Source organism: Artibeus jamaicensis, unplaced genomic scaffold, assembly GCF_021234435.1.
Source record: "Artibeus jamaicensis isolate MK-2021 breed Jamaican fruit bat unplaced genomic scaffold, CSHL_Jam_final scaffold_847, whole genome shotgun sequence".
NCBI lineage: Eukaryota > Metazoa > Chordata > Mammalia > Chiroptera > Phyllostomidae > Artibeus > Artibeus jamaicensis.
Window position 1 is genome coordinate 11,697,049 of NW_026522057.1, and position 13,294 is coordinate 11,710,342.

Below are 13,294 nucleotides of genomic sequence, written 5' to 3' on the forward strand. Positions count from 1 at the left end.
TTCTAACTTTTCTATTGGGCTTGGATGTGCATTTTTATCTATATGTATTCTATTTTTATATTTGAGATAATTAAGATAATAATTAGGCAAACATGTGGGTCTGATTCTGACATTCCCCCAGGGGCTTAGGCACTTTCAGGAACTCTCCATCACCTTAGGATCAAGTTTAAACTCTCAGACAGATTCCGGGCCCTCTGACGTGGGACCTCTGGCTTCAGGCACCCACCTGCCTCTGCTCCGGAGCGGGGGTGGGGGTGAGGATAAGCACCTCCTCCGGGAAGTCCTCTGGAGGGAGTGCGCCCTCTGCTGGTGCCAAGACATCAGCACGTTTGGGGGAAGCCCTTTGCGTATCAACGCAGACTACGCCCCCATCCCTCACCCAGTGCTACGGCCTCACGTGATTCCAGCCTCTTCTCAGCTAGGGGTGGACCCCTGGAAGGGGGAGCCAAGGGACTCCAGTTGAGAGCTACTGGACGGTTGGGAGCCGATTCCTGGAGCGGTAGGGGACTGTTCTCAGGCTTGGGAACCTGGCTGTGGTGTGTAGCAGAACGAGACCACCACCGTTCTGGGGACCTGGAGGTGTTAGGAATGCACGCCCTTCAGTGTCTGCTCCATAAGGAGTGGTTTAGTGCTGGGCTTTCGGCTGGAGGGAGGATATGGGCTCTTCCACTCCTGTCTGCGCGTCCTTTGGCCAGCCCATAAATGGCTCTGTATGTATTTCCTCACTGCCCGTGTGAAATGAAATAATGCATAAGAGTAAGTAGTTAATAACTGGTAACTCTTAATATCACATTCCACTTGAGCAAAGTGTAAACCCTCGGAGATGGGAAGGCCGCAGGGTTGCGGCGGCTCCACCCTACTTGGTGGCAGGCCTTTTCTTCCTCATCTGGGGCACGGGCCCTGCTGGGGTGCTGACATCAGTGGGTGCTGTCCCTGGTCCCTGTGGCCTCCAGGCCTCAAGAGTGGGCAGGGCCTGGGGGTGGTGGCACCTGGAAGGGAGGCTGTCTCCCTCGTTCCCAAAGGCCAGCTGTGAAGAATGGGCTGGTGAGTCAGACCTTCCATGACGAAGCCTCTTCTCTGTCTCCTCACAGGGCCCACGCTCTGCTTTCGGCCCCTGTAGGTGCACAGACATGTCTCAGGAGGGGGCTGCAGAGGGCTCCGGCACAGAGGACCCTGATCTCAGACCTCAGCGGAGCTGCGGGCTTTCCCAGGAGGGCATGGAAGAAGCGTGCTTCGTGTCAGGCCTGGCCCCAGACCTGCCTGGGGAAAGCTTTGGGGCCTCAGTTGGGGCTGGCGGAAGAGAGAGGGTACCCAGGAAAGAGATCCATCAAGGTGCCAGCTTCCAGGCTGGTGGTGCCCACTTGCCAGTCCTTGGTCAGCAAGCTGCAGGACAGAGTCAGGATCCGGTGCCTGGCCCTAAGCTCCACATCCAGCTGCCCACAGTGCCTGCTCAGGGGAGGGCTCAGGCCACCAAGAAACTCCAGACTTCTCTATACAACATCTTAGATGAAAATTGGGCCAGGAATCGTTGTGGCATGTCCGTGGGTCTCCCAGAGAGAGCTTTGGCTGGCAGGGAGAGGCCTGCAGGAGTGGAGAAGATGAGCTGCCCCAGGCCCAGAGAGGTCAGAGAAGGAGGGAGGAGTTCTCCAGGGTGTGAGGGAAGAAGCCCCACCCTCAGTAAAGAGGAACCCCCCCAAAGGGAACTGCCACCCTCACTAGGCTCAGCCCCTGTGCAGGCAAGAAAGAAAAGCAAGAAGCGTAAGGCCTGCTCAGCGGGTGGGGAGGGGGTTGGTGGCTTCTTGTGGCTTGGTCAGAGGCCTGGTAGGGACGACTCCCAGTGTGTGGGACATCCCCCACAAGGTGCTGACTTGGTGTCACTGGGAGGCCTTTGTTGGCCTCTTTCTCCCAAGGACACAGGGTCTGGGCCAGGAGGTTCAGACGGAAGTTGTGTGGGATCTGCCTCAGGGACTGAGTTCAGGTGTTTGCCCGCTGCAGGGGGCGGGGCCCGACCAGGCAACCCCTACGACCCTGTCCTGTTCCCACTGCCCAGTGGAGGGGAGCGCCTCAGGCCAGCTGCCCAGGATCCTGCTCCCAGCCCTGCACTGTGCCTGGGAATGTGTGGAAAGGCTTCCACAGAGTGGCAAGAAGCTGAGTGGGATGTTGTGGAAGCTGGCAGTGATGATGGCCCTGCAACCTTACCCAACCAGGAGGTCAAGGTTCAGCCATTATCTAAGGGGAGGCTGGGGCAAGGGCACTCTGCTCCCACTGGCACCCCTGCTGGCTCCCCAGAGTCTGCAGCCAGCGAGGCTCGCTCAGACTCATTCAGAGGGCAGAGAATATCCAAGTGTGCCCTCTTGGGCATGGGCCCAGCGCCCCCTGCCAAGGACCAGGGCGCAGACAGAAGCCCAGACAACTCCAGCCAGGACCAGCCAGCAGCATCCCGCCCTGGAGGCTGCCCCAGACCGGTAAGTTGAGTCTGAGAAGTTGGGATAGGAAGGGCCAGACCGGTCTCTCGATGCCATGCCTGGCAGTGGAATTTAATGGAGCTAAGCTGGGTAGACTTTTAGCGACTGTTATCCTTCATGCCCATTTCGTACACGACTAAACTGAAGCCCACCAAGTCAGGAAACAGAAAATAAACTACATTTGCTGCCATCTTGTGAGGGGTCAGTATCTTTTGGAATTGGTAAGTCCTGGATTCAAATCTTGCCTCTGCCCACTTCCTCGCTGAGTGAACTCGGAACATTTTTTAACCTCTCTGTTTCGTCATCTGTAAAAAGGAAATACTAGTTCCAATCTGATGGGGTTGCCCTTAGGACTAAATAAGATGACGGTGTAAAATAATGTGCCTAGCACAGCATATGGCACAAGGTAAATGACTTAATTTACGTTAAGTTGGCTTCTGCTTTAGTGTCCACAATAGCCCTGTAAGGTGGGCACTGGCTCTGTATTTCCAGATGGGGAAACTGAGGCTCAGGGAAGTTCACAAACTTCTCCAAGCTCATGCACAGTGAGGGAGTCAGTTCCTGTGTTGCCTTTTACACATTATAATAGCCTTTTATTAATAATGATAGCTAACATGTTTATATACCAAAGGCAGATGACGGCACTGCCTGATTTTTGGTGTAGGCTTCTCACATAGTTGAATTTTTATCACATTTGCGTGCTGGGCACTTTTCATTGAACCTTCTCATGCAGCCTGGAGAGGTGAGGTGACAGGCCCCAGGTCACGTATCTGGTAAGTGACAGAGCCCGGACGTGAACATGGCAGCCTGCACTGCCTGCTTGCGCCCCTTCCCTGCTGGGGGATTGCTGCCGTGACCATCAGTGATGCCGTCTAGCCTGCCTCCCTCGTGCTGAGCACCATTCCAAGCACTTTATCTCCAACTTTGCTAACAGCCCTGTGAGGTAGATGCTGTTGACAGGTACCCCTTTTACCGACGTGGACACTGAAGCTCAGAGAGGTGAAATGGCTAGTTCAAGGCCAAGCAGCGAGTCAGTAGAACTGGCGTAGGAACCAGCGAGCTGCCTGTGTGATTGACCACTATGCGGAGCCATGACTGCATTAGAATATGTTTACGCTGTCTTTGTAAGCATCCAGAAAAACCATTCATTTGTAATAAAAAAAAAAAAACGAATGTGCGTTCATCACAGAAAATAAAGAAGAAATAAAGATCCCGTAATGTCAACATTCAGAGCTATTTCCTATTGACATTTCGGTATATGTCCTTTTTGCCACCTTTTTTCTATGCATATATCTTTTCCTAGAAATGGGATCACATGTGCCAAGCTTTATAACTTGGGATTTTTGGTATTTCAGTTTTTTTTCACAATGAATCATTAGTGCAGAATGAAGAAATCCCTTCAACCGCCTCCCAGCCCTGTTGCCTTCCACCTGCAGATAACCGCTGTTAACTGTCTTCTTCCTGTGAACTTCTGTGCGTGTGTGAACTCCTACGTGGTGCGTCCTCTTCTCTATAACTAGGCTCACACTACACCTCATTGTTCCAGGGCTTGTGTTTTGTTTAGTTCACGTGCACATAGTTGAAGCTTTTTCCAAGTTGGTACGAATTGTTCTGGCGAATCCCTGCGTCCTGCACCGTAGAAGTTATGGACAGATTTGTCACAGGCCCTGCCAGGACTAGAGGACAGGCTGGGACTCCCTTTTCTACCTCTGCAGTGTGGTTCAGAGCACGAAGCCTGGGGGCCAGCAGACTGGCACTGGGTCCTGGCTTCGCTGCTACTCGAGTGACTCAGGCAAGTGACCTCACCTTTCTGGCCTGTCTCATGGGCAGTAATGAGGAGCATGAGATGACGTGTGCTTGGCATGTAGCAGGGTGCCTGGTGCAAGGAAAATGTTCAAGAATGTTGCCTGCTGTTGACACACAGTGTTGCCTGTTGTAAATAACACAGGGATGGACGTCGCTGCACATCTGCTTCTCCGCATCTCTCATTAGTTGCATGGGCCAGCTGCCTAGATTTGGGGTTCCTGGGTCCACAGTGTTTGAGGGGCCAGTCTGAGCCAGGTGGAGGAGCCAGGGGCCCGGCTGCCTCAAATGGAAGCGGCCCACGGCTGCTCTCGCCTTCAGGCCCCATCCTTGACTCTGCGGCACAGCCTATCATCCCACAGCATCCCAAATAACCCGTTGCCATGGAAACTGGTGCCAGCTGCAGAAGAATTGAGGCTGGGCACCACAGGGACGGGTGGGTGGTTGAGGACGGGGTATGGGCACAGCGTCCAGCGGGTCTAGAGCCCCCTTTAGGGCCCTAGCACCTTCTGGAGGCAGCCTGGCCTATGCCAAGGGCAGACAGGTGGATTCAAAGTCAGGCTCTGTTGCTTACTACAGGGCAACTTGAGATGACAGACGTCTCTTCTCTGACTCTTAGTTTCCTCCCCTATGAAATGGGGGAGTCAGGTGGGTCCCAGAACTGCTAGGATCTGCCATGTGAGGTTGGTTGTGTTGTATTTCTCTGGCTTGAAGTGGACACTCTTGAAGGGGTGTGAGGAGGAGGGTTGGAATGCCACTTTCTTCTCTGTCCTGAGCCCTGCAGTGGCCAGCGAGGTATGGAGCTGTGCTGTGGACAGCAGGGGACATGGGGAGGGCAGTTCTGCCAGAGCCCCCTGCTCTGCCCCTCACAACCAGGGAGGCACAGAGCCCCTCTGTCCCCACCCAGGTCCCCAGCCTCAGGCATCCTGTGCGGAGCAGCAGAGCATCAGGAGATACATGAGGGAGGATTGCGCCTTTCCAACAGATGGGCAACCTAAGAAAAGCACTTTTCATTGAGTTCTTATTGTATACAAAGAGCTTCACATATGTCACCATCTCATACTTAATCCTCACCATACCATTAAAAGCCAGTGTTAATGCTCCTGCTTTGCCAATTAAGAAAATCGAGATTCAGAGAGGGTAAGTGATTCACTCAGGGTCTCCCAGCAAGTCAATGGTGCAGCCAGGATTTGAATCCGGGCCTGAAAGGCTCAGGAGTCCACATTCTGAGCAAGCTGCCAAAGGCTTGTCTGAGGGGTTTGGGTTTTTACGGGGACTTTGTTATCATTTGTTCAATAAGCAGGAAGTGGGAGGCCAGTCACCAGAGAGACAATACACAGGCTGAAGGCCAGCCTAGACCCCGGATACCCAGAGGGCAAGTGAGTCTTCCCTGGGGAGGGCTGAGTGGAGGTTTTAAGGCGTGTAGGGCAAGAGGAGGGGGCTGTCTGAGCTGGGTCTGGGCAGAGGCAGTAGGTGTTCAACTAGGTGGGAAGGGTATACCCAGAGGAGGGCAGGGCATGTGCGAAAGTCTAGAGGCAGGAGCCTTGTGCAGTAAGGGCTTTGCTTCCAGTTATTTTTTGCCTTCAGATCTGTTTTATCTGATATTAATATAGCTACAAACCTGTATTTTGGTTGGTAGTTCCCTGTTCACATATGATTCCATTTTTTTCCCCTCTATCTTTTTGCATTGTTGTATTTTAGAAATGGGTCCTTTGAGTATCTTATAACTAGATTTTCTTTGTTAAAGCTCTGCTAACTATTTTTATTTATCTCCAGGATCAGTCCGCTTACATTTGTTCTAATTGCTGATTTATCTGACACTAATCCTAACTGTCTTACTCTGTGCTTTGCATATACCCTGCCTTTTCTAGACTTTCCCTTCTTTTATTTCCTCCTTGTAGGTGTTTTGCTTATTCTTTTTTATCCCTCTAGTAGGTTGGAAGTTCTCTGTGCCCCACTTACATTCTTTTGGTGGTTATTTTAGAAATTTTAAAACAAGTACCGAACTTATTAAAGTGTAAAGGTAGTTACTGTCTTTACCTTCCTCGGAAATGATATAAGGCTCTTGGAAGACTTGAATTCCAAGCAGGAACCTTCGCAGTCGATGTGCTGCTGTTATCCATGAGTTGGTCCCAAGTCGTTTTTTTTTAATCCCACAAATTACACACGGTTGTTATAGTGTCATAAATCAATGCTTCTTCAATTTAGCAACATATTTATCACTTTCTTTGCTCAGAATTCCTCCTTGCCGCTCAGCTTTTCTACCTGGGATCATTTTTCCTTTCTTCTGCCTCCCGTTTATCCTTTACCATTTCGTTTACTGATAAAAATTAAATTATCAAGAAAAATAATAATTCCGTTTTCTCTATGATATTTTTATTTTATCCTCATTCTCAGAAAAGATGTTGTCTGGGTCCACCATTGATAGTTATTTTCTTCTTTTTTTAAAGATATATTTAATTGATTATGCTGTTACAGTTGTCCCATTCTTTTCCCTCCCCCTTAGTCCCCCCTCCCACCAGCATTTCCATTCCCCCTTAGTTCATGTCCAGGGGTCGTACATATAAGTTCTTTGGCTTCTCCATTTCCTACACTATTCTTAACATCCTCCTGTCTATTTTGTACCTGCCATTTATGCTTCTTATTCCCGGTACCTTTCCCCTCATTCTTCCCCCTCTCCCACCGATAACCCTCCTGTGATCTCCATTTCTGTGATTCTGTTCCTGTTCTAGTTGTTTCCGTCATTTGTGTTTGAGGTTTGTTTTTTTTAATTGTTATTCAGTTGTTGAAGTTCTGAGTTTGTTGTCATCTTATTGTTCATATTTTTAATCATCTTATTTTTCCTAGATAAGTCCCTTTAACATTTTATGTAATAAGGGCTTGGTGATGATGTACTCCTTTAACTTGACCTCATCTGGGGAGCACTTTATCTGCCCTTTTATTCTAAATAAAATCTTTGCTGGATAGAGAAATTTTGGATGTAGGTCCTTGTGTTTCATGACTTCAAATACTTCTTTCCAGCTGATTTGACAAACCAGCTGATAGTTTTATAGAAACTCCTTTGAGGTAACTGTCTCCTTTTCTGATGCTGCTTTTAAGATTCTCTCCTCATCTTTAATCTTGGGTAATATAATTATGATGTGCCTTGGTGTGTGCTTCCTTGGGTCCAACTTCTTTGGGATTCTGAGCTTCCTGGACTTCTTGGAAGTCTATTTCCTTTGACAGATTGGGGAAATTCTCCAGTTATTTTTTCAAATAAGTTTTCAGTTTCTTGCTCATCCTCTTCCCCTTATAGCACCCCTATGGTTTGGATGTTGGGATATTTAAAGTTGTCCTGGAGGTTCCTAAACCTCTCCTCATTTTTCTGAATTCTTGTTTCTTCATTCTGTTCTGGTTGAATGTTTTTCCCTTCCTGCTGCTCCAAATTATTGATTTGAGTCCCAGTTTCCTTCCTTTCACTGTTGGCACCCTATATATTTTGCTTTATTTCACTTTGCATAGTCTTCACTTCTTCCTCTATTTTGCAAGCATACTCAACCATTTCTGTGAGCATCCTGATTACCAATGTTTTGAACTCTACATCTGGTAGATTGGCTATCTCTTCATTGCTTAGTTCTGTTTTGGAGCTTTGATCTGCTTTTTCATTTGGGCCATATTTTTTTTTCTCGGCCTGCCCGTTACATTCTAAGGGGCGGAGCCTTAGGTATTCGCCAGGTTGGGGCAACCCACATCACTGCGTTGTGGTGCTGTTTGTGGGGGAGGGGTCTGAGAGGGAACAGTGCTGCTTGATCGGTTCTCGGCAAGTGCTCAAGCAAATTGGGCCCTTCTGGTGCTGACTCCCAGGTGGGGGGTTTGTGTACATTCTAGGACCCTGTGGGTCTCTCTAACGAACTCCCCTGTGATACTGGGAGTTTTTCCCATAATTGCAATTCCCACAGATTTTTACTGCCAGAGGCTTTATTTCACCATACTGGAACCCTGGGTTGCATGGTTTGTCTCGATGCCCAGTTGTTCCTCCCAGTTTATTCACTCGAATGTGGGACCACGTGGTCCTCCAGCTGCCACCTTGCTGTGTGTCCTCTCCACCAGGCTGCCTGTCTCTGCCCCTCCTACAGGTCTGCATGAGTGTTTCTTCTTTAACTCCTTGGTTGTTGGACTTCCATACAGTTCAGTTTTCTGGCATTTGTGGTTGGTTTTTGTTTTTAAATTTATTGTTGTCCTTCTTTTGATTGTGCAATGAGGAAAAGTATATCTACCGATGCCTTCATCTTGACCGAAAGTCCTCAATAGTTTTTTCCCTTTTCTTAAAATTAAATTTATTTATCTTTAGAGGGAAGGGAAGGAGAGAGGGAGAGAAACATCAATGTGTGGTTGCCTCTCATGCGCGTCTTCTTCTGGGAACTGACCTGCAACCCAGGCATGTGCCCTGACTGGGAATCGAACCTCAATCCACCGAGCTACACCAGCCAGGGCAATAGTTGTTTTCGTTAGGCACATTGAAAATATCATTCTGTTTTGCCTTCCGTGTTACTGTTGAGAAGTTAGCTGCTAGTCTGATTGCCATTCTCTTGAAGGTAAAACGTCTTCTGGTGAGGGGCATTGTAGAGTCGTGGTTAAAGGTATGACCTCTGGAATTAGACTGCCTGGATTTCAATCCTAGTGCTTTGGTTTACTAGCTGTGTGACACCAGGCAAGCTGATTAACCTCCCTGTGCTTCCGTTTCCTCTTCTGTAAAATGGGGTCAGTAATAATACGAGTACCTAGCTCGTAGGGTTGTGGTGAGGATAAAATGAACAAATGTGTAAAACATGCAAAACAGTGGTAGCACATTTTTAGTGCGATTCAAGCGTTAGCTGTCATTTTTTCTCTTGATGCTTTTAGGATCTCATCATCACTGGTGTTGAGTGGTCTCACCATGATTCGTCTAGCTGTGAATTTACTTTTACTTGTCCTGTTTGAAACCCACTGAGCTTTTTGAATCTGAATTGTTGTCTTTTATCCATTCAGGAAAATTCTTAGCCATGTATTTTCAAATATTACCTCTGCCCCATTCTCTCTCCTCTCTCTTGGAACTTTAATTAGTCCTTTTTACGCTAGTTTGCTAACTTATTTCAGCTGTGTTTAATATGCTATTAAGCCTATATGTAGAGTGTTTAATTTTAATTATCATATTTTTTATCGTATTTTTTATTCCCAGAAGTTGTGTTTGGTTCTCAACCAAATCTGCTTGATCATTTTTAAAATATCTATTTTTTTGTCTTCTGCTCTGATGTTTGACTCCTTTCATTTTGTCAAATGGATGACACGTGTGTATTTTGTATTCTGGTCTGAGAAGTCCAGGATCGAGCAAGGGGCATCCAACCCGCAGCCTCCGGGGCCACATGCAGCCCAGGATGGCTATTAATATGGCCCAACACAAAATCATAAATTTACTTAAAACATTATGAGATTTTACTGTTTTTGTTAGTGTTGGTGTAGTTAACGTGTGGCCAGAGCCAACACTTCTTGCAGCGTGGCCCAGAGATGCCAAACGGTTGGACGCCCCCCGACGTCTTTGCCGGTCTGATTGCCGCCTGTTGTTCGGGCCCAATAATGCTGCTCTGCAGACCCTCGAGACGGAGGCCGGCCACAGGGTTTTCAGTTTCAAGGGGCTGTTCTTAATACCTTTCCTGCTTTCCTTCCCAGATGTCCCATTTTCTTTCTCCCCCCAACTCTTTCTCAATTTATTTTTTTTTGGAAGGCTGATTCATTCCCATGGTTTAAAAAAAAAAAAAAAGTGAGACGCCTCCTTCCCAGCTCCCAGTCCCCTTCCTGTTGGCAGCCTCGGTGATTACATTCTGGTGGATCCTTCCAGAGATATTTTACGCAGATTCAAGCAAATACAAATTTAAAAATTCTTTCCCCCCTCTTTTTAATGCAAGTGGTAGCACACGACACACATTGTTCTGAACTTGTTTTTTAGTTAAAAAAAAATGTTTCCTATTATAAGCAATAGACGTGCTCATTTTGAATAGCACAAACACCCGAGTGTCTGCAAGAGGAAAGTGAAAGCCACCCCCCTGGAATTTCATTCCCCAGAGGTAACCTCTATTATGCATCTATAAATATATATTTACATAAATGGGCTTATGCAACGGAGTCTGTCAGCTATTCTTTCTCTTTCTGTCCTAATAGTGCAGCATGACATCTTTCCACGCCAGCCACTGCTTCGGCAGAGCTCAGCAGTTAAGTGATTGGGAGTCAGACAGAACTAGGTTCTGCTCCCCGCTCTGCTGCTTAGTAGCGATGGCACTTTTCGAACCCTCTCTGAGCCTCAGTTTCCTCCTCTGTAAAATGGGGTGAGAAATAGCACATACCTCATAGTGTTCTGAGACCTTCGTAAGATGACATGTGATGTGCTCCCTCCAGGGCCGGTCACCTGCTAAGCTCCTGATGAATTGTAGTTTTCATGACTCACTCTTTTTAATGGCCACACGGAATCATAGTATAGTGTAGCGCTGTTTACTAACCATCCCCCTTGGATGGACATTAGCTCTCACTCATTTCATTTTGGTTGTAAATGCCAACCCAGTGAACATGGAACATACGTCTTCCACCTCTGTGTGTCTTTTATTAATTCCCTGCAGTGGGTCTCTGGGTCCTCTGCATTCTAACCTCTGCATCCTCTTTCTCCCCAAGGAGGAAATGAAGATGCCCCCTGGGGTGAAGCATGTGTGTTACGTAGGTTTTTTACTTTTTATTCCTGCCCTTCTTCCTCCCTCTCCCAGGTCTGGTGGGGTGGGGGGTGGGGTTCTCCACAACAGAGGCAATCCAGCCTCCTGCCTTTCTCCGCTCCAGACGCCCTCGGGCTCCCCACTCCCCATGGTGCCAAATCTCAGACTTCCAGTCTTCCCCAGACCTTGGAACCTGACCATCACTTTCCAACCCTGTTTGCTTTCAAAACAATTCCCCATAGTTTGTAACAAATTAAATGGGTCAAAACATGCTTAAGATGGGATAAAAGCCTAAAGAAAGCAAGAAAAAGGGAAGGAGGAAGGGAAATCTTGTTACATTAATCCCTCCCCCTTTATCATGTTGGAAAGGTACGACCACAAGGCTCAAAGTTTACACTGAGCTTCCTGGCAACCAGGGCAAAAAAAAAAGAGCAGGATAGATTCTGCAGCTCATTAAAAACCAAGACCATCTGGCCAAGTAGCTTATTTGGTTAGAGTGTCGTACAGATATGCCAAGGTTATGGATTCGATCCCTGGTCAGGGCACATACAAGAATCAACCAATGAATGCATAGATCAGTGGAACAACAAACTGACGTGTCCCTCCTCCTCTCTCTCTCTAAAAATCAATTAAGAATTACTTTTAAAAAAGAAGACCAAATGCCCACTCAGCACCTGACGAGTTGCGTCTCTGGTCAGGAGGCTGAGACGGGTCCAGTTAACTCTGTATCTGAGAGTGAGTGGGGAAGATGCGAGGTTGGAGTGAAGACAGGCTCCCTTCTTGGGACGCAGGCCAGATGGCAAGCGTGTATTGAACCCTACTACGTGCCGGGCTTTTGTAGGCACTGGGAACATATTGGGGACTGAGACACATTCCCTGTCCTCATGAGCTAATGGTCCGGGGGTGGGGGCCGGTGACATAATCAGTCACCAGCGAGGGGAGCACTCGGAGGGCAAGGGCCTCAGCTCACACTGCTCGGTTTTGAATTGCTGTTCTCCCCCTGCAGTTTGATTCTGGAGCAGTGATCTGCCTCCTGGGGGCCATCAGCCTTGGCCAGGCAGCGGGGCTGCAGCCTCCAAAGCTGGGGCCTCTGGACAACATGATGGAGGTCAGCTCCGCCTCACCTGCCCAGAGTCCCAGAAGGAAGGAAGGGCCCAGGGCCCAGGGCCCCCTGGGGTGCCAGGTACAGAACAGGTTCTTTCCATAGGTGATGTCATTTAATCCTATTGAGAGACACCTTCACACCCGACTCACAGAGATGCCACTGCAGCCCAGGGAGAGGCTGTCACTTGCTCACGGTCACACAGAATGCAGCAGCCAGAGGGTTAGACCCCCACCTGGCTGGCCAGCTGGGGGTCTGTGTGCTCTTTCTCCTGCGAGGGCAGGGCTGGGCCTCCCCTGCGTTTGGAGAGGGAGCAGTCGCCCACTTCTGCTCCTGGGGATCCCACGTCCCTCCAGTGGCCTCCCTCAGGGACAGCATGGGGCTCTGGTGTCCTCTCTGACCCCGTCCACCCCCTGGCAGTGGCTCCCTGGTCCTCAGAGACCTCACTTCTCCTTCACACACTCCTTCTCTTCCAGGAGGGGTTTCCTCTTCAGGAGGCCCGTGTTGAGGACCCAGGGGTGAGTGCTTCTGTCCCTGCCACGTGGCTGCCTTCTCTGGAACATGGGTCAGGGAGAATGTGGGAATCGGGGTGCGGCTGGGGGAAGCAGTGTCCCTGGGGGCCGGCAGGCATGGTCTCGGTTCCTGCCCCTCCCCCACAGCGCAGCCCAGTGGAGGCTGAAGAGGAGGAGCAGGGTGAACAGGACTGGAGAGAAGACTCAGGTGAGGGGCCGTGGGTGGTGCCTGCAGCATTCACCTGTCTTCCGGGGACTGGTGGCACTGAAGGGGACTCATGCCCAGCAGGCCCTGGAAGACAGGATATGTCCTGTCCCCTCCCCACCCCTCTCCAATCAGCTCATGGTCCTTCCCCAAAGAGGCACGGGCTGCCGCCGCCTGGGCTCAGCTCTCAGACAGATGGGGGACAGGTCTCTGAGAGTGGGCCCCTCCTCTGCCTGCCTAAGCCCCTCAGTGTGGAGTCACTGCCTCTCCTGGCCCCTGAGCATCCCCTGGACCTGTGACCCTTTTCCCCACAGTTTGGCTCCCACTCCAAAAGGAGAAGCTACTCCTGGATACTGGGACAAGGGACACTGTGGTCCGTGTCATGCAGAACGTGCTGTGGAGTCGGTAAGGCCTGTTCCCCACTTCCCTGACATCCCGACCGGCTCCCCTCCCCTCCCTGGGCCATGCCATATTGTAAGGGCTTCTGTGTGTGT

The 13,294-nt window shown here is 49.5% G+C and overlaps 1 protein-coding gene across 3 annotated transcripts in view; it reads left to right on the forward strand.

Annotated features, from left to right (window-relative positions):
* SPOCD1 (SPOC domain containing 1) overlaps nt 1-13,294 on the forward strand; it is a 36,776-nt gene that overhangs the window by 14,788 nt on the left and 8,694 nt on the right. For all 3 annotated transcript variants that reach the window (XM_053660162.1, XM_053660161.1, XM_037149784.2), the window contains 6 exons: nt 1,092-2,465; nt 10,947-10,988; nt 11,988-12,164; nt 12,560-12,601; nt 12,743-12,803; nt 13,115-13,205. In XM_053660162.1, the coding sequence (XP_053516137.1) occupies nt 1,092-2,465; nt 10,947-10,988; nt 11,988-12,164; nt 12,560-12,601; nt 12,743-12,803; nt 13,115-13,205 (1,787 nt within the window). The remainder of the gene's footprint in view (nt 1-1,091; nt 2,466-10,946; nt 10,989-11,987; nt 12,165-12,559; nt 12,602-12,742; nt 12,804-13,114; nt 13,206-13,294) is intronic.